The 21,908-nt window shown below is 36.7% G+C and overlaps 1 protein-coding gene across 8 annotated transcripts in view; it reads left to right on the top strand.

Moving 5' to 3' along the window:
• Positions 1-21,908, top strand: part of NUBPL (NUBP iron-sulfur cluster assembly factor, mitochondrial) — an 81,401-nt gene that overhangs the window by 22,295 nt on the left and 37,198 nt on the right. For 3 of the 8 annotated variants that reach the window (XM_068192963.1, XM_068192964.1, XM_068192967.1), the window contains 2 exons: positions 6,857-6,896; positions 6,987-7,077. The exons of 3 other annotated variants lie outside the window; for them this stretch is intronic. In XM_068192963.1, coding sequence (XP_068049064.1) covers positions 6,857-6,896; positions 6,987-7,077 — 131 coding nt within the window. The remainder of the gene's footprint in view (positions 1-6,856; positions 6,897-6,986; positions 7,078-21,908) is intronic. 2 more of the 8 variants (XM_068192969.1, XM_068192968.1) reach the window with 1 other exon arrangement.

Below are 21,908 nucleotides of genomic sequence, written 5' to 3'. Positions count from 1 at the left end.
TTGAAAGTAGCCTGAACTGAACTCCTGTGTTTTACTTTTGGTGGTGTCTTAGCCCAGTTTACCTAGATGGCGGAAGTACAGCAGTTCCATGTGTCTTACATGTGACAAAATAGTAATTGAGAGTGTCGTAATTAATTGTGGTTTGTATTTTGGTGGCTTTTTCAAATGTGATCAAGTTGTTGGAAATGAGAAGACTACTTGAGTGTTTAATATTTTCCTTGACTATTGCCCTCAAACCTGTAACAATAAACCTCAAGGTGAATTAGTCCAGCTATTGTTGAGTTCACTTGTGGAGAAAATCAAAGACCTTGGAAGGGAAAGGAGATGGTGGATACACAATTTTGCAAGTAATTATTTATAGGCGTACAGTTGTTAGCTGCTGTTTTAAAAGGAAAAAAACTCTAGGGAATTAATTTATTAAAATTTTATTCTTCATTATACATAAATTCATACAATTACAAAAAGTGTAAGATGAGAAATGTAGTGTAGTAATTAAAGCCTCTTACTGAGAGCAGTCTTTTTGGATAAATGGCAAGTCAAATTTCACCAAATGCCATTCCAGTATAAATTACTGAAACACTGTAACCTGAAATAATTTGAAGTACTTGAAGGCAGATTTATATTACTCTTTATGTTGTTAATCCTGCAGTGTAGTAATTCCAAATTATTTGATTTGAATTGTGGCTAGCAGATACTATATTATAAAGTTTACTCTTAGAGATACCAATTTTTTTTGGTTCAATTGGTATAAAAACTGGAATTAAATTGCAAAATGCCTTTGTTATAGGAACATGATAGGTACCCTCTTCATTATACATACATAGACAAAAGAAATAAATCATACTTTTGTAGACTGAACGCATTTACCTTTTTGCTTATTTCAGATGAATAAATGTTTCCATTTCTCTGCTAGAAGAAAAATTGAAGGAGTGCAACTAATTGAGTTTTCTCAATATTTTTACCATGCAGTTTCACTTTTATGCTTTTTTTTTTCCTTCGTGGGCTTCTTGCTGTATTCTCTTTCATTCTCCTCTGCAGTACAATGTAGTGGCTTTTTGTAATAGAGAAATGAAGCAGAATAGATCAAAAACGGGAAAAAAAAAAGTATTTTGTTTCTCTGTAGAGCTCAGAGGCCAAAAGTGACAATAAGAGTTTAAAAGCTAGCATCTCTTTCCCTTTGCCTTAGTTGATGGTCATATCATTTATGTACTGAGTGTGATGGCATATGGTGTGGCATAACCCTTTTGTAACTCGAGATCAGCTTTCTGATTGTGTCCCCTCCCAGTTCCTTGTGCACCCCCAGCCTGCTTTGCTGGTAGGGTGGGGTGACAAGCAGGAAAGAAGTGGACTGTGTAACCACTGCTTAGCAATAACAAAAACATCCCTCTGTTATTAACACTGTTTTTGTCAGAAATCCAAAACACAGCTCTGTACCAGCTTCCATGAAAAAGAATAACTCTATCTTAGCCAAAATCAGCACAATTACACATAATCCTTTGAGCAGTTTTTTTTTCTCCCATGTCTTTTCACCTAAATTCCCCCCCCTTTTTTTTTTTTTTTTTTTTTTTTTTAGGGGGGATCTTGATTACAGTATTGAACCTAAAAAGGCTGAATTGACACAAATGCATTGAGTTCTGTAGTTTTGCTTTGAAAGCAATGAAATCCCTAGTTAATTGGGATGGTTTTTTTTAAAGTTGGGTCTTAAAGCTGATGTGTAGTGCATCTCTGCCTCTGGGGTTCCTGCTACTCCTTGTTCTGGTCTGCTGTCTGGCACCCTGTTAAGTGACTGGCCAGGGCAGTCCCCCTGTCACAGTAGAAAGCCTTTGCTTGAAATGACATGAGCTTTCCCAGAGGTTTTAGTGTGTCAGGACAGATGCCTTAAACTGAATGTTGGGTTAGTCTATTTCATTCCTTGTGGATATAATGAACTCAAAGAAACTAAATTAGTCTGATAAAGCTTTTGATCCACTACAAATAAAATTTTTGGCTCCATGGGGATCTGAGGGCATTTCAAAATGTGGGTTATTTTAGCAATTGTAAGGAAGACATTTGTGATGGAAGGTAATGGCATGATGCTTAAAACTAGTCCTGTGTTTTAAACCTATTTTAAACCTAACAAGTTAGTGCTGCTTTAAAATGTAACAAAGATGTTTCTAAATCGCTGTGCTCTTTACTTGTGCCAGATTTGCTTTTGAAGTCTTCCAGCAAGCAATTAGTTCTGTTGCTTTTAGGTAGGACTGATGAAGTCATATCTGCAAAACTGTTCTGTTAATGAAAAAGCTTTTACAGAGCTTTGTTTCCTCTACAGTCTGTTGGGAGGAAAAAAAGTGTAATACCTTCTCAGGTAATGAGACTGGTAGACCCTCTAAATACGAGAATCAAATCTCTTGGGAAAAGTTGCATTTCATTATGCATATATTTCTTGAAATTGAATGGTGAGCATGGAATTAGGCTCTTTAAGTCTCATTAGTAGTTTGCTTTGGTTAAGTATTTGGGATGTCTTTGTGGTTAGATAACACTATTAGTGCAGGATGTAATGGGCAATCACAGTCTTCCTTGTGTGGAGCTCTTCAAGCTTAAAATACAAATTGTAGTATTTCTGGGGCAATCCTGCATATAAACTTTCAACACAGTGTGAAATCAAGCCTGAAGTCTCAATTGGTCTGTCACTTGCCATAGAATATTCTAGGCTTCTGGCATAAGTAGTTAAAACAATTATTACAGTTAAAGCAAGGATTTAAAATGTATGACTTTGACTAACCTTTTGATGATGACAGCATGCTTTACCCTCTTTCATAGATTGGTGTCACTGTTTTATTTCAAGGTAATTCATTCCTCTTCCTTCTGTGGCATTTCTTTCCTCTTTACCATTCTGTGGGTGGAACTCACTTGCCTTTGCTTAGGAAACCAGTACTACTTTAAACATACCTGGAGTATGGTGTCAGGCTTCTAGCTGCTCCTTCAGAAGATGTCTCTCCCTATGCTCTCTGTCAAATCTGCCAGCCATGTACAAATCTCAGCTCCCTAAGGCATCCAGAGTGGCAGGAGGCATCTAGGTTTACACAAGTAATGCCCAACTATTTTTTTACTCTTCCTGTCCAATGTCCCCTCCCTCCGTCCCTCCCTCTTCTCCATAGTTCAGATACTTGAAAACTCAGAGAAACTTTATTTAATAATTATAAGCTACCTTTCCTTTTCATAATCAGTATGAAAAGGAGCCTTCTAAGGAGGTGTAGCATAATATCACAATCTTGTGGAATAACCTTCTTACTTACCTGATGGGGTAAGACTGAATGTAAGCTTTTGCTTGTGCTAATGTATTACTCAACAGATGACTTCCAAAAACTAAGCCAAGACTTGGAATGGCTCCTTGTGGCTTAACCGTGGGCTCCGTCATGTGTAACTGTTTTTTGGGAAGACAGAAACCATAATGTTGAATGTAGTCCCGTTTCTTTTTTGTCTCCCCAGCATTATATGCTGAGCATGAGGCCATATGGTGTGGGATATCTCAGTCGTGGTCATATGTTCAGGCTGTGTCCCCTCCCAGTTTCTTGTGTACTCCCAGCCTGCTTGCTGGTGGGGTGGTGTGAGAAGCAGAACAGTTTTTGACACTGTGTTCATCACAAATCCAAAACATCTCACCATGCAAGCTACTGTGAAGAAATATAACTGTACTCCAGCCAAAACCATATGCATATATATATGTAATGTAATTCTGTACACACCTTCTGTGCTCTGCTGACCCTGTGGCCCTGGCCATTGTTGAACAGCTATGTCATTTTTTTTAGAGAAAACGTGGAGTAACTTAGTTACCTTGTTAGGATGATCTGTTTGCAAGGCATTATTTGTCTGGTGAGAAAAAGCTGAGTAAAAAATAATTACAGAATGCATTTTCTTTGATGTAATGAACATCCATCTTCATGACGTCAATGTTACTCTTCCCCATGTGAGTAAGAATTCAATCTTCAGACCAGTCCCAGAACTCTTTTAATCAGCAATCTGCTATAATGCTGTCATAAATTTGCACATCTGCCTTTTCTAGTGCCCTACTTGTATTCTATCAGAAAATGCATTTACTGACATGTCATTGATGCTACATTGATCTTACTGATCTGATATTTTATGTTCAGAGAAAACGCAGCAGTCTTTTACTTAGGGCCATCAAACCTACTAGAAAATTGCAAACTAGGCTATTTCATTTATCTCTTGGTGTAGGTGGTATGGTATTGCTGTGTTGTGATTTTAAAAAATCTGTTTTGTTGTGTGTTGAATTTTTGGAGCTGTATGGTAGGCTTCTGATAACAGAAAAGTGTACTCTAAAAGCAATGGGAATTAGAGATGTTACTTAGATCTCATTAGGCTAAATCTTCTTTACATGGTTATGTTTTAGAAAATCTTCATGAGACCCACAGTGAAAGAGAAGGAAGGCCTGTTGCTTTTGATGAGACAAGGGTGATTACCAATGCCCACTGAAGCACTTTAGATATGAGATTAGTCTTAAGAATGATTTTTAGCAGTAGGCAAACAGTGGGGAGCTCTGCAGTATTTTGTATTACTTTGAAAATATGCTGAACATCATAAGCCAGAATATGCAGCAAGTTGTGAATTGTTCCTCTGCATTGTATAAATTTGATTAAATCTTGCTGCTCAGAGCATTTTGTAGTCCTTGTTGTTAACCAAAGAAAATAAGATGCAGTTTTAGTAAAATGAAATTCTGCTGTTGAGAAATAAACCATGCATGTATTTTTAAAAACAGAGACCCCTTTTGCTGTTCTGTAGGTAAGTGTTTATCTGCTCACAGGAACTCTCCTATTTTGTGAAGGAAATGGAGATGTTGGAAGGTGTGTGAGCTCAGCCTGTGTACCTGGTCTCTGTACAGAAGAAATTGTCCATGCAGGTAGTGAATGCTGAGATGTCTGTCTGACTCACGTAGTGTAGAGCAGTTGGACTGAACTGAGAAGTGACTTAGTATTTTGGTGAACTTCCCAAAATAATGCATCTCTTCCATTCATCTTACTCTGCAGTTCCTGAGCCTCATGATCGGCAGTCAAAGCTTGGACTCCCCTTTTAATTTTGTTTTGTCTTAAAATTTTCCCTATTTCGTGATAAAAAATGAATGAAACCTTGCGTCTGTAGTGGTATACACTGTTGCAAATACATTTTTCCTATTTCTTCTTTTTTTAACCGCTCCTGTATGTAAACATGTAGCAATTTCTCTCAATACTTCTAACAGTATTTTAACTTGTGGTATATATCTTATTTACTAGGACACCAAAACAGTGCCTAGAGATGGCTCTAGGCTGAAGTTCCAATGTCATCAGCCTCTTCATAACTAAACTGTCTTATTGCAGGGGGAAAAGTAAGACTGTGATTGCTAGAAATGTGGTTAGACAGTATAATGCCACCAAAGTAAGTCCTGACTCAACACTGAAGAGCTGCACAAGTCAAGAACTGTATGCACTGGTGCAGTGTATCAGTCCAAGCCAATCTCTTTTTCAGTAATAACTCATTCCTGAATGCAATAGTCATACAAGTGATTTGTTTATCTTCCTGTTTTGTTCTTTTTGATTTGTAAACCAAAACATCCAATTTATTCTCCACCATATTTCTACAAAATTACATGGCTTGAATGCTCACTTACTTGATTGCTTGAAAGCTTTCATCTATGGAGTTTAGCTGTTTAATTTGTATGCTCTTGGTGGTTATTTTGTTTGAATTTGGAGTTCAGCTTTGAATGCACTGTTTTTATTTTACTCACATTGTTTTTATTTTACTCTCTTTATATATTTTACTTTGGGTGCGTCAAGGATTTCTGTCAAAATCTACATTATAGTATATTTTCTATTATTTAAAGTATTCTTCCTATTTTCTGCTAGTCCCTGCCTGTGCATGCTCGTCCAAGATAACAGCTAAACCAAATAAAATGCCATTTCTTCTTTTCTGTGAGTGTGTGTGTGCCATTTTGAGATCAGGTGTGGATTTAGATGGTAGAAACCACAAGGAAGAGTTTTGGCTTTTGCGAGATTTTGTTTTGAATGCCTTCTTTTTTATTGTTTTGTTTGCTTTCTGCTTGCACACCCCTTTGCTGCAGAACAATTAAAGTATTCCCTCCCTGCTTTTTAGTCTTGACACTGGAGGGTATAGGAATAAGAAGCATGACAAGGACAATACATCTGCAATATTCAAATAAGCATCTTTTATTTCTACAGAAATTTTAGAAGTCCTGCAGATTTCTATCAACCTGAAGAAATCTGGAACTAATTACCTGGAGCTGATGACAATGTATAGTTTAGAGATGGCTTTATTTGGTATCTCTGCTCTGGGGTTTCTGTAGCAGATTAAACAGAAGGAGGCAAATTCCCCAAATCTCTGATATGTTAATGGGAATACTCCTCTGATTCATGAGATTAGTGAATAGGGTAGATTAAAAAATAAGAAGTAAATTCCCACCATGTTGTAGGACTTTGGCTTTGTTCCAATATAAATGACTCAGCTTTTAGTGATTCCTGATAGGGAATCTATGCCTTTCAGTATAGGGATTTCATAAAAATAGATTGATATTGGCAGCACAAAGTGACATTATATTATGGACAAATACATTGTTATTCTGGCAAAAGATGAATGCTATTAGTAAAATGTAACAACTTAAGAAAGTGGAGTCAGATTCTTGGGCAGAATAGGTAAATCCATACATTTAATGAAGAGATGAGAGGGAAAAATAAACAACTGTTTAGATAGAGAGGGAAAATTGCTCTTAAAAGATAAAAAAATGTGTAAGCTTATTTCTTTAAAAAACCCAAAATACCCTAAAACCATTTCCCCTCCAAAAAAAACCCTCTTGTTTCTTTTGTTTTAGAAAATCTAATGAGGCCCCTTAAGAACTATGGAATCTCATGGTAAGCATATGTTTTTATTTAAATCAAGCTTATTTTCACATGTACTTGGTATTGTGCTGTAAAGCTCAAGTTATTGGTTTGTTGTTTCAGCATGTCTATGGGTTTCTTGATAGAAGAGACTGCCCCGGTTGTGTGGAGAGGGCTCATGGTAATGTCAGCTGTTGAAAAATTGTTGAGACAGGTAAGGCTTAGTTATGTATTTCTGCTTCAAAGTAATAACTTATTTTGAAATTCATTTAACTGATACAAGAGTATCCACGACATTATTTCATATGTTAGTGGTGAGCATTTTTGTGTCTTGGTCTTCGTAAATTCAGGTAAGGGAGGAAATTGATACTTTTGTGTTTACCTATCCTCCTCAAACAGAGCTGTTGTTCTATGCCTTTGATGAGTTAATTACCCCAATTTGCCTTCCATCTCATTTCTTTTTGTTTCTTTATGCAGTTGTTAAAAAAAAGGCATTTTGACGTTTCCTAAGGATTTGAATGTATAGGTATCTATGCATATCTACAGCTGTATTGCCTTATGTGCTTGTTAATTCACCAGCACTGAGAATTTTTGGATGGCATTTGAAGTGACAGGTACAGGAAAATCATTAGCTACAATCTCTGTGTAATGCAGATAGATTGTTAGTTAATAAATCTTCTGGCATGTAGAAGTGGGATTACTTCTTTATTCTGTGGCAGATTTTTTTTTCCTTTTATTTTGAAGAAATCTGTGGAGTGCTAATGAGACAAATAGCTGAAAAAATGCATTCAGGTTGCATGTTTAGACTTTGAAGTGACCCACATTGTTCACAGCTGACATCCATTCTAGAGATCTACTGTGTACAGCCTGGAGATCACAAGGTTTCTGTTTGTCTTCTTTAAATGCTTCTAACTATTGTGCTTCTTTAACAATTACTTTTTACTGAAAAGAGTAACTTTTTTCAGCCTTTTTCAACTTTTACTGAATTCTCCTTTAGCAAAGATTTTAGAATAGTGGCACTTACTACTCTGTGACAGAAATATGTCTGCCAAAATTTTAGGAAGAACATCTTTGTCTAGAATTGACCTTTAAAAGTAAGGGGTGTCCATGCCAATATCTGTGGAGACCATTCTGACCTCTTTGTGTGCTGTGTTGCGCTGGCTGGCTCAGGAAACTAGGATGTAAAACCTTGAAAGTAGAACTAAAGTTAGCACCTGCTGTATTGGCCTGCTCTGCCCTGGGTGACTGGAGGCTGGCAGGCACTGCAGTGCTGCTCCTCAGTCCGTGGTGTCCCAGATGGGGAGCGTGTGCCAGCATCCTTGTGCAGGGTGCGGGTGATGCTGTGTAATGAGCTCGCTGCTCCCTAGCAACCAGTGCAGTTACATGCTGGCCAACCATGCCGTGGGAACGAGACAAGTCCATTAGTGCTCAGGGCATCACTGATTTCCCTGGCAGTGAAACCTAAGCTGTGAAGGAGGAAGGCTTTATGGCTAAATTTCTCCTGCTCACGTGCATTTTGCTGCTGCGTGATGACCAGGATAGTCTTAAATGTGAGCTGGAAAAGTTTGCATCTCTTCCTTTGAAGAGAAGCTCACAGGTCACAAGGGAAAATGAGCAGGTCTGTCTGATGTCCAGGTGGCTTTAAGAAAGGAAAGAATGCATGTTCCAGACTGAGACGTGCTATTTTGTTTTTAAAAACTGTAATCTCCCTTCTGCAGTTACCAGCCATTCTCAAAAACAGGTTAACTGAAGGACCAATAGTTTAATAACCTTGGACACCTAAACAAGAGAGAACCACAGCATGTGATGATCCTTTCAAAGATATTATTGTTCTATTTTATATTAGAAATAGTTTTGTGTTCTGCTGGGGACTTCAGAACATCTTGTTTTCTTTTTATCTGTTCTGGTTGGTCTTAGCTATTACCTCTTGTTTTACAGGATAAAGTTGCTTCCAACAATGAAATACTTCTGCTGGTATTTAACTTTCTAAAACCGTCTTATTAAGAAATAGCTTATCTCATTAGCTGCATAGAAACCATTTAAACTAGCTCCCTAATCTAGATTTGTAGTGTAATGTAAGAGGTTACTGTGCATTCAGACAAGCTGGTAAAACACTAAGTTCTTAAAATAGTTAATTCAGCCTGATAGAAAACATAGATGTTCCCAGACGTTTTCCCTAAAAGCAGTGGTGGTATTTCATATTTGTGTTTACTGTTAGATGGGGAGAGGTTTTTTAATTGTTTGATAGCATCAAGATTATGCATTCACTCTATGAATAATTTTGGATGCATTTTGGTTTTTTCCATATGATCAAATATGTTTTTCAGAGTCTGTCGTGCTTCTGATACTGCAGTACAGCATTTGAATTGCTTAGTTTCCAAATTCTGTAATGGGCACTTGTTGACTCATAAATATGAGTGCCTGTAATGAGTGTTTCAATGCTTCTCTTACACTTGGAACTTTTAATTAGTGAAATTCTTACTTTGTTAAATGTATTTGTTAAATATATACATAATGCTTTTTGTATATACTTAGTGCATGTGATCTTGCTCTTTGTAGTACAGGTTTATTGAATAGTGTCAGTGGTAGATAAGAGGCAATAATAGTGAAGTAGTGAGCAGTGAGTGCTTGGTGTTTCTCTGGTTCTGCATATCTCCTGAGCAAGGATGGTTTTCTGCAACAGATCATATTGTTCTCCTTTAGCAGAATTTGAAGGAAATATGCCTTATAATACCAAAGTAAAAGTTCAGGATGCTATATTACTTACATTACCTATATATTGGTGTATGTGTATCAAATTAGTATATAAATGAAAATATATAGCATATTGATTCTATAACAAAATAATTGAGCAATAGAAAAGAAGGAAAGTGATGCTCTTAAGCTATTGAAAGAACAAGAAATACAGAAGGAAATGATATTTCACCTGTAGCGAAAGTGAATTACAAACAGTAATGGAACATTTGATCTTTATAAGCGTATGCATAACTCTTTCTGTTAAATATATCTCTAGTTTATATGTCTTGAAATTGCCCAAAACTTTGTGGTGGTTGAGAAGTGACTTCTTTGATAACATAATAAGATGTACTATAGGCTCATTTACACTTCAGGGTGGTCTATCACTTATCTGGGTTTTAACTCTTATTTCCCTGTCACAATTATCTTTATGTAAAAAGTCTTTCACCTCTGTTAACACTTTTGAATCTTGCTTGCCTGTAGGTGAGATAGAAGAGAGTATGTTTTTTAAATTTATTTTTTAAATGATCGCTCTTTTCTCTGAAGGTATAATTACAGTCCAGGTAAGGAAGTTTTCATAGTTCTCCAGTGTTATCCATGGCACTGGGCTTTTTCTATGCAGTTTTCACTTCACTTGAGAAGCTGCCTACTCTTTTGTCTGGTCCCGTTTACTTTATTCCTTTACTCTGTGTGTCTTGACTCAGTGTGATGGTATTTGGTTCAGATTAAACAACCTACCTCAAAACTCATAATCTTGCTGTATTTGTTGTGGAACTGACTTATGATTAACCTTGAGGCTAAGCACAGTAAAGATTTTTTTTTTGAGAGTTGCCTAAAGCCTGTACTCGAACAGTAATGTGTCTCAAAAGCTGTTGAGATAAGTATCAAGTAGGTAGCTAAGAACCTTAGACATAAAAAGATGATTAAAAAAAAGGAGAAGGCAAGCAAAACTTGCTCTCTGATTTGAACTGCTTTTTCAGCAGGGATTTCAAATACCATTACCACTGTCCTATACACTCCATATGGCAAGTTTTCTAGCACCATTCTCTTTTCTGACTTAAGACATCTTGAGAGTTGATGGCAAAGGAGCAGTTAGGAGGGTGCAGATACAAACCTGCTGTATGTCTTGGAATGTGTTGTGGCAATTATTCTGCCAGAAGGCTCTTAGAAAGGAAGTGGCACTGTGCTGACTGCCAATTTACTATCTGCTATAGTCATAGAAGCAATACAAATAGAGGGGGTTTCCTGTTTAGAGAGTAATCAGTAAAACTTTTAATATTAAAAGATAACAATTGTTGATTTCTCTGATCTCAGACTCACTGTCTTATTCTGTGTGTGTTACTAGTTGACCTATTAGCAGAGAAGGAAGAAAAATCAATATTCTGCACACAAGTCTGCTTCTCTTTAAAAAAAAATAAAAATGGGACTACAGAAAAAATGCAAGTGCATATTTTATTATGTAATATTCTCCTTGTATCTCTGTCCTATCAATAGATAAAGTTATATCACTACTGGAAGCAAGCGTTGTCTACACAACATGGATTATAGATACCAACAATTCTGTTTTGTGTAAACAGTCCCCCTGAAACAAGCCTAGAAGTCTGCTCTTTTTTTCAAGGCATGGATTTCAGGTGGAAACACCCTTAAATAGGATTTCTTACCCTGATATTACATTTTAACCTATGTTTTTGCAGGTTAGTCAGATCTTAAGAGGCAGGACTCTTGTATGTCGTCCTTATCATAGTTTTCAAGAGTATCCAGAATATTTTTTGTATCTTTGGTATATTATGGCTATAAAGCAGAGCCTCAGTGCTTCTAAGTATTTGTGAATCCTAAAGATTCCTTTGATGCTCTTGATAAGGATGAAGCCATGTTCCCAGAAAGATGATGAAGTTTTTCCTGCAGTGGCCTAATTCTAATGAGTCCCTAAAATGCTCTTATTATCTTCAAATTGTAATTCCTCCAACTCTTTCTTCCTGCTTATTTTAGCACCACTTTAGCCTCTGTTTTAGTCAGGGTAGGTGTTGAAAGAAAATCAAAATAAAGTTTCACTGGGATGGATATAATTAGAAAGAAAGAATACAGGGAAGTTAGCAGAAAGCAAATTAAATAAAACTTCCAATGCAGAGCCATTATCAGCAAAAGGAGGCGGAGCCTTGAATTTTGATGCTTGGACAAGATATATTCCCTGTAAATTCATGTTGAAAACCATACATTAAACAGAAGAAGGATCAAAGTTATTTTATTAGCTAACCTAGAGCTGAATAGGACTGTAGTCTAAAGATTCAGCCTTATCCTTTAAAAAAATTTGAAATCAGTTTATGTGATTATTTAATCTGTACATAATTTTGAAAATTTGGCTAGCAATGAGGACTATGTGTGCTACTTACTTTCAAAACCAGCACCTGCCAGGGATAGTGATGGTAGCAATTATATAGTGGAGTGTATGAAAGTATGTATATGTACTTGGACCTTTTTTGCAACATAATTCTCTGATGGTTAGTTATCATACATAGGTAGTTGCAGAGTATATCATGTTCTCACTGTGAAGAAAATGAACTCTACTGCAGCCAGAACCTGCACACATACATTGTAGGGAATAGGGAAGATAGAGACAAATGGGTAAATAGTCTTTAAAATATTGAGCATACTATGAGTTGTGAGGTTTGGGTTATTTCAAAAGCCCATACGAGAAAGCTGCCATAAAAGCAACCACTGTGTGAATAGAACAGTAAAAACTCATGTTTAAAGATTTGGGATTAAGGTAACTTTGAAACAGAAATAGTATTTAATTTTTGGAAAGCAAATACTATGGAGGCTATATTGTTTTGAGTTTCTGATCAGTCTGAAGTGACTCATCTCTATAGAAGAGATTATAAATACTCAATACTATTTTTATTTGGCCACTAAGTGGCTTTACTTTCCTACATGCAGTTGCTACTGTTTGAGAAGTGTGTATGTAATTATTGGTATCATCCTTTCCACCATTTACATTGGAGAGGTAGCAGGTCTAGACTGGGGCTGGAATTTCTTTAGGGGTGGTTTATTTAGCTATAAGTTAATGCTGCACTTGAGAAGACAAGAATAGGTAAGGTATTGAGAGCAAATGTATTTACGCCTGGTAAAATAGCTGCCAAGCTGCCATTGGCTGTTTTAGTGTCCACATTCTAGGCAGCAGAATGTTCTGTATACGGTGTCTGTAGACATCAGTCCAATCTTCTTTGGCATGTGTGTGCATAACACTCTTGTCTTACAGCTCAGAAATTCTTCGGCCTGTAAATTTTCAGCTATGCAATGCCTTATGTGTCTGTGTGTATAAGAAAGTGCATTTCTTATAAACAGAACAATGGAAAAACTAGGGGAAAGCTTTCTGCATTAGGAGGAACAATGTGGATTTGATTTGAAGCAGTAAACAGTGAGAACATAGTCACTGAAGTAGTTAAGTACTATATGCTGAGCCATCTGTCTGATTGATGAGTATGGTTTCCTAAGAGTTGTCCTTTGGCTTCTGTTTGTGACCATGTATTGTCTTTCGCCTTACATTTTTGGGTCCATGGAAATTTTGTTCTGCATTTATGCGGTGTTCAGCACTATAGTAAGTTATCATTTTTTTTGTGAGAGATGCAGAGACATACAAAGACTAGTATTTACAACTTCCAAATAAACATAAAAATTTTTCTTTGATGCTTCTTTATAAAACCTTTTCTTGCATTTTGTGTTCCTGGTTCTCAATGTCTGTGTGTGTGAACGATGTATATCTGTTAAGAATGCCTGAGGTCAGTGTAAATGTATCAGTGGCATTCACCATGACTGGTATTCTTCAGAACCTAAATCTCTTTTGCAGATACATATGCAATTGATTAGCTTTTGATTATACATGCTACCTTGCCTGTATATACTCCAGCAAAGAGGCATCAAGGTGATATTGGGCCCTGAAGCATGTAATGTTCAAAGACACACTGAGGAACTGGGTTTATTTTGTTTTAAGACAGTTAAAGGGAGATATGAACTGCTGTCTTGAACTACCTAATTGATAGATACAGAGAAGATGAAAGTAGATTCTTTGTGGACATGCACATTAATAGCACAAGATGTAATGAATATGCAATATATAGTAAGAAATGTGAGGGGGTGTTGGTGGTTTGGTTTTTCACAGTTGAAGCAATTGCATGTCAGAACAGGTTGCCAGGAGAGATTCTTGAAACTTGTTTGGAAGATATTAAGAACTCAGCTGGGCAAGAATTAGAGTAACCGGCTCTACATTGTTTCTGCTTTGTGCAGACAGAGGTCCCTGAAGTCTTTCAAACCTAAGTTGTTCTGTGAATCTGGGATTAGTTCCAAAATTGGCATTCCACTTCCTATTTGATTGTTGGTCTGTTTAACTCCATTAAAGCTCAGAGAGAAGAAAATGGTTCTGCCTATCCCAGAAATCATTGGTTAGAACGCTCAGTCAAAACCTAAACTAAACGTAGGTGTCTCTAGTATGACTGCCTTAGTCACTAAGCGAGGGAATCATACCATTAAGGTTGCAGTCAAATGAGCATGTTTCAACATAATGACTGAGACCATCCTTTCCTCAGTAGCATTTGTCTCTTCAGACTGTAGAGGTGCTAAGGTGGAGACATAAAAGTTAAACCCAAATAAGCCTTTTTTTCTTGAATGAGTATCCTTAAGATGAACCATGAAAAAAATAGAGGAAATACATCTTTTGTTTTCCTATCATACCTCTTGTTTTTATAGAAGTACCTCGATCTAGGAGAGGTTTGAAGCATGCGTTGATTTGCTCTCAGGCACTAAGAATTGAGTAAGGATGGCGTAAAGAAGTTTTGCTGAAGACTTCTGGCAATTGTTTTGCATTAGCTTTAGTAGTTTATTGTCTAGGATGCAGGCCCCTATGAAACTCAGACTAAGAGGTCTGGCCATTCTCTGTACTGCATGGAGAAGCATGCATTGATTTTGTTTCTTTATTTGTTGAATCTTGCCATCAGTGTCAGCCCTGAGTAATTTAACGTCTAATTGCACAAATTAAAATGCAAGGATGTTAGGAAAAGTAATCTTAAAAAAACAAGTAGAATAAATCTTTTATGTCAGATTTTTTTAGATGAAAGGCAAGCAGGAATGAGGGCAGGAGTGGACCCTGGAGACATGAACTGAAGGCTGCTATGTTTTTAAGTGTTTTCTAAACGGGAATGCTGGTGATCTTTATTTATATGGGAAGTTTCAAAATATAGACTACAGGAGAAATCTAATGCCACTCTTCTTTTTTTTCCCCACTGACAAAGGGATCTGTTCTTTCTTTCTAGCTGCTGTAGGTTTGATGCAAAAAAGAACATAGGTATTGCTGCACTGAATATTGGAGTGCCTCAAGGAATCCTGCCTGCAGGAATGTAAATTTAAACCAAAGCCTAGCCTGGAGCTACTGCATACCTGGGGTGGTGGGAATACATTACTTGTCATTTCCAGTGGTTACTATTTGAGAGATTATTTCCCCCTCCTGTGTTTATCTCCACACTCTTTGGCAGTGTCTTAAGATAATAGGTGCAAATTTGGATTTTAAGGATAGCAAAAACCTGTCATCCTTTAGATATATTTCTTAACCAAATTGGCAGAAAGTACCCCTTTTGCTGTGTTTCGTCACTTACATGGTAAATGTCAGAGATGAAATGATTATTATAGTGTGGGCAAAAAACTGTCTTATCAGTACAAAATTAGTGAGACAATACTGGTGGATGGGAGGGAGTAATGAAATGGGAATTAGAATGGTACATATTGGGTCAGGAGGAAGACAATAACAATTTGATGGCTCTGTTTTTTTTTTTTTTTTTTTTGTAGCTGTATTTTCAGTGAATTGAAGGGATGCCCAGAATAGTAATAGTGAATCAATGCTGAAAATTATTCTTATTGTAAATGTAAAGAGCAAGTGAAGAAGGAGCACTGCTGTGAAACCAGATGATTTTTTTGTGTGGATTTTATTTTTAACACTTCTTGGTTGAGAAAGGGAGCTATCAAGAGATGAACACTGAAGGCATTTAACTTGTATTATGGCACTAAATTTTCAAGACAAAAAAAGAGTGAGATGGTGCAATGGGAAATGTTAACAAAAGGGGTAAGAAGCATAAATAGCTCTTTGTTTTTTAAACTTTTGTAGTCTTTTTGTGTTCTAGTACAAATGTAAGAGTCTATGCACTCTTGTTTGTTTGTCAACAGAAGATATGTAGCAGAAATATATATGCTTAGTGCAGATTAATACTGTGTTCCTCTTTTTATGTTTTGTGTTTTGGCAAATATCCATCCATCTTGGGATACTTGCTAATTTCAAAACTGACATGTGTTTCACAATATTCATGTGTTTATCCAATTTATCTCCAAGTAATTGAGACAGATAGTAGCAGATATTTACAGTTTGCATTTCATAGAACTAAACAAAGCTGCTGTATGTATGTGCTTATAAACAAAAAAGATGGTAGTTTTTTTGCATATTTGCAGTGCCTAATTCTAAAATACAGTACTCTTACTTAGAGTGTCACTACAGTGGAAAATTTGCTAGCTTTTCCACAATTACAAAAATGTTCTGATTATTTCTTCTGTTTTGAGATGCCTCAGCCTGAGGTGGACATGGAGATGGTTAGTTCATGCTAAAGTCTACCACCTTATAGTTTTGGCAAAAGGAAAAAGTTAATCAAAGCAATAGGAGCAGTTGCATCTTTAAGGATTTGGAAGGCTTTTCTGTTTTTATTTTTGTGATCTAGAGTATGAGAATGAAAAGATAAGGACATTTCATCCCTAAACAAAATGACTGGTATTAAGTATTTGTTTTATTTAGAAAAGTCCTTTGCTATTTGGAGGTATTTTGAAAAGAGGAGCAACACTCAGTAATAAATAGTGACTGAACTGCCAGTGCTAAAACTGCACTAGGATATGCCACTAAGACTGCATCTACATCTGAAAGATGGTAAACAATAACTTTGAGTGCTTGTGAGATTTTTCTCAAGTCTTTAATAAGCTTTCCTTTAAATCAAGGAAGGTCAAGTTTCGTTCACTTGTTTTATCACTGAAATTAAGGAAACTGTTTCAAGGGTGAGATAATATGACCCATTCATACCTTACAAAAAAGTTTTTAAAAATTCTTATACTCATTTTTTGTTATGTTTATTTTGCTGAGACTAAAGGACAGATAAACTGATTTCTTCTCCTTCCAAACCGACTTAAATCAGTGGAAATCTTTACACTAATTTCTACACCATGGTTCAGCGCTGATGTTTAGAAAAGCTTGCTACAGGAATTTGAATAATCATCACTTATTTGCTCATATGTTAATAATCACCTTGAAAGGTCCTGTCTGTCCAGAGAGAACTGCCTTATCCAGTCCCAATCAGTATGTATATATTTAAAGAAAATGATGGTACTTCTGGGAGATCAGATGCTGAATGTCGATGCAGAGATGTACTGTAGCCAGAAGTGTGGGAGATGACAGAAAGCTCTTTCCCTCTTCTGTCCCCCAGTTAGAGTACTTCTATTGTCACCCTTTGACTTGCATGTTCCTATGTGTTTTGGGGTGGGTGCGACTGAACAAATATGGGCTTGATTCTTTTTGTTTCCAGCTGAAGCTACAGAACCTGTTCTCTTGCCTTTCTTCCCTTAATGAAGCAGGATCCATACAGCTCCCTGTTGCTTTATTGGCTTGCATTAGCAGCTGATATGAAAAGGGATTATAGTTGCTGAAAGGAATTGACAATCATAGAGAGAAGTGTTAAGAAAACCAGAAAAACCCAAAAACATTAGCCAACATCTTACTGCCGAACTGGAAGCATTTGCAGTAAATGTACTTTAAATGTCTTGAGGATTAAAAAAAAAAGGCAAAAAAAAAAAAAGCCTAACAGCATAGTGAGAATGTATTTACAGCAAGCATTTCTTGGCCTGGTTCCTCAGCTGTCATGGTTATGACTGTGCAGTTACTGCTGCTGTGGGAACAGGCTGGGAGAGTGTTTGCTTTGCTTTGCTTCCAGTAGTCTCATCTCTCACACATATTACACAGGTATGCATGTGTCTGCTCTCCTTTGCATAAAACAAATGCAAAACATGCAGCTGTACTGCTGGGTTTGTTGACTAGACAGGAAGAAATGTCGGAGAGCTCATACTATCTCAAAATGGCTGTGCTGGGGTTAGATTTTTTAAATTTTTCCCCTCAAGGTTTTAAGGAAAAGCAGTTTAAGGTTTCTCTGCAGCAAAGTTCAGAACTTTGTTCCTAAATGGCATCCAGCATCATTCTTGGGAAGAAGTAGTGATTTAAGCATGATTTGACATGTTTGCTAAACAGGAATGGTGGTGGTAGAAGAGTGAGGGAAAGAGAAGGCACTGCTTGATTTCTTATCTAAATGAAACTTCCATTATTTATGTAAACCTTTAAAAAGAATTAGGAGGCACCTAATGCTACTCTTCTACTTTCTCTGTTCTCCACTAATAAGAGGGTTTTTCTTTGTTTCTAGCTGTAGGTTAGATACAAAAAGGGATGTTGGCGTGGCTGTGCTGTGCCTAAGAGGCTGGTGCCCTGCCTGCAGGAATGAAAACTTAAACCAAAGCTTAGCCTGCAGTCACTGCATACCTGGAGTGCTGGGAATACATCACTTACCACTCTCACTGGTACTGCGGGATTACTTTACCCACGTGGAGGAACCTTCAGACTCTTTGGCAGTGCTGTAGCCAAATAGGTGCTATATCTTGGAGCGCTGAAGTTTAGAGCTTAGTGTGAAATAAGTACAAATTAATGGTGTAAGTCAGTGGGAGTAGGTTTGCCAAGTGGAATGAAGCGGTGCTGAAGATGTTGAATGAGAGGGCGATAAGGAAAGGCCTGTGGGCTCACTTTCTGTCTCTTTCCTGGATTTCAGCACCTTAATGTAACCTTGTTGGACAGCTGTGGGGAGTGAAGATTTAAAGCCAAAACTGAACATCTTCTGTTATGTGCGAAGTTCCTTCTTTCAGCTGAACTTCACAGACTTATTCTCTGTTCATAATAACAGCCTTAGAAGCCTGGAGGTGAGAGGTGCAAGTTTGGTTACATTAGCAGTTTAGCATTTAAGGCTGTATTACCTGCTACCCTGGGGAGTGCCCTGCAATCCCATGCAGCAGTCATAACCCTCTGTACTACAGCTGGAGATGCAAGATTCCTGAGGGCAGGACTAGATGTGTGAAGGGGGAGCATGATGAGATCTGTGCAGGAAATTCCGTTCACCTGAAGCTTTAGCTTTCTAGGTGAATACCTTAGCTGCCTGCCTTATATAGGATCATGGTGGCTTCTGTGGCTTCTGCATTTTTGCTTACACAGTTTTATCCAGCTAAATACCACCTGCCTGGGAAGTGAAAACTGACATCTTGCCATTCATAGGTAGGTCCTCATATGTCCAATTGTGATATTAAGCAGTCGCTATTATAACAGCAGAGCCACAGGCTTTGCGATTTTGTTTTTGGTTTGATTCTTCTGTTTTTTAATGGCCACGTGTGCTCAGCTTTGTATTGGGTTCAGTGTTGCCAGTGGCAGGTGCATTTAGAGACTGCTACATTGGGCTTGTAAGATTTTCTCCTTTCCCACAAATGTTTGTATAATTAATGGATCCCAAATTGGCTTTAGGTTGAAGTTTTATGCTCAGTGGAGATTTTCTGTTTCCCTTCCTGAGCAGTCAAGATGTTTGGGAGAATGTGTAGGTGGAGCTCTCCAAAGCTGCTGTTTGAGCATGTTTTTTTCCCATTTTTCAGCTGTTCTTTTTGATCAAAATATAAGTGGAACCTTGCTACCTTGGAATATTGATTGAACTTTGACATATTGTTTAGCATTACACATCAATTTAAATTATTTAATAACGATGAATGTAACTGTATAAACAGATTTTAAAAATTAATATTGAATTAATATATGTTAAACTGATTTCACAGAGTTGTTTCTTTTCTTTTTAATAATCCAGCTTGCGTTATGTCTGTTGGAAGCTGACAGATTGATCCTTCACTCAAACCATCCTCCCATGTCTCTTTTGCTCCCAGAAAATAACTGCAGATATCCAAGAATAGCAGCAGGTTTTGTACCAGTATTCTTTGTAGAAAGTGATTATTTCTCACATCCCAAGTGATTGACACAAACGTAAAGTAATTGTGCTTAAGGTACCAGAGATTAGTGTCATGGGGCTTTTTTTCCCCTCCCCCTCCCTAACAAAGGAAAAAATGCTTTTCTGTACTATTCATGAAGCTGTAGAAGATGTTTCACTTCTTACTGTGTTTTGCTCCATCAATAGTGTCTTTTAAAAGAAAGATTATATTCTTCTAGCAGAATGCTGCCTTTGGAATCAAGCTCTTACTATGCAACTAAAGTGGGCACCCATTTAAAATTCTTTTTTTGCTAGATTTTTTATTCTGTATAAAAAACTATTAAATAAGAACTGGAGCTAAAGAAAAAGCTAGGAAGTGAAAAAATAGGAAGACTCTCCATTGCTTGGCACTAATCTCTGGATGTCCCTGAGACTCATGGTATCAGCACCTTCAGCAAATTATTTTAATTAGGTTTAGAATACAAGTAACACTTTTATTGTTGCAGATTCATAACTGAAGAAACTAGTAAATGCAAAAGCATGGTTCTGTGTGCATAGCAATTATTTTGGCAATCTATAATTTCACACTTTAATAGATTATCTGTGGTCTAATTCATAGTAAAGGCTCTTACTACTCCAGGAATATGACATTCAGCACATCTTTAAATTGTGGCTGTATTATGTGTGTGACTGCAAAATGTGTATAGTTTTAAAATTTATTTGTTTTTGTTTTTACATTTTGTCTGTGTCATTAATACTCTGTGTTCTGCTATTTGTAGGGACAATGTATATGCAATTTGTCTTGCACCTTTCTGACCTAAAGGCAATTTTTTTGATGGAGAACATACACCAACTTCAGAGTCACAGTCCCATGGTCATGAATCTTCTCTGTTCGCCCTCATACATACCCTTGCTTAGATTCATTTCTCACACTCTTTCATCTTCTTCAGTCTTCCTGTGGAGTTGAAAGGTTCTGTATTTTGTGCAGCCTTGTTGTTACTTCTTGTTGGAAGTATTGATTTTTGTGCTTTGAGGTAATTCAAGCAGACTCTCCAACACTGGCTTCATTTGCAAGGGGTAACTTTTTTGAATTCAGTGACTGCTGAAGATATACTTGTGAATTTAAGTACAGAAATTTTGGAGGACAAATTTTAATCCATATTTGTGAAAAACAGGTTGTTTAAAAAAAAAAGAAAATGAGCATTTTATGATTTAAAATTCATGTTTCAACTCAAGACTAGTTACTTTAAAACCTGATAACTTCTCACCAGGCAGAAAATTAAGTTCTGTATTGAGATTTACTGTCTTTTGGCCTCTGTTCAGTGGTCTACATCTAATTGATTCTATTTTAGTTTTTATGTTGCACTATTTATGGTAATACTGGAGGGTTTTCTTTGGCAGCATTTTTAAGTTACTTGAATAACACCTATCGTGTTACTTTCTTCAGTAATCCTTTTTCAGAAGGCCTTAGACTGGCCTCTGTAGAAGTTCCCTTTTCTGTACAAGAAAAGCATTGTACATTGTGGTTGAAAAACAGAATTTTCTGACATTTTTAATCTAATGATTTTTAGTTTAAGTGCTGATTTAAAATCAATGTTTCAGTGATGGTCATTAAATGATACCTACAGTAGTCTGTTGGTATCTCAGTAAGCAGTTTATAATGTTTTTTTTCTTATGCCAGAAAATCAAGCGAAACTTAAGAAGAAAATTCTATTTACTTCTCAAGCAACTTAAGGAAGTTAAATAACCTATGAAGCAATTTAGGAACATGGCTTTCCATTGGCATGGTTTAAGTATTCAGTCTTAAATTATATATCAGCTTTTAACATCATTACTGAAGTACAGACATAGATACATATGGGGAGTGAGCTTATTAAGCTTCTCCCTTTTGATATTTGTTGCCAATACTTATAATATTTCCTTCTGTTGTTGTTTTAGGGAAAATCTGATTCAGACAGCTTATATAAATTTTATGGGCTTAAGTTGGGTCTTGATAATACTGCCTTAAAAATGTGTTATTTGGCTTTGGGTTTGATAGCTAAACAATTATTTTGCCTTTGTGTATTAGAAAAGAGAACTCAAAGAGAATTTGTGGTTTAGATGATGTTTTTAACATAGCTGGTTTTATATGTTTTTAACATATCAACCTGGTGATTAGTTTAATTAGAAGATACTAGCCCAGTTTCTTCTGATTGGTTTACCTTTACCTAACTTTTGTCCTTAGTTTCATTGCAAA

Source organism: Anomalospiza imberbis, chromosome 6, assembly GCF_031753505.1.
Source record: "Anomalospiza imberbis isolate Cuckoo-Finch-1a 21T00152 chromosome 6, ASM3175350v1, whole genome shotgun sequence".
Taxonomy (NCBI): Eukaryota; Metazoa; Chordata; class Aves; order Passeriformes; family Viduidae; genus Anomalospiza; species Anomalospiza imberbis.
The sequence above is the reverse complement of the archived record's forward strand: the minus strand, read 5'-3'. Positions and strand labels throughout refer to the sequence as shown.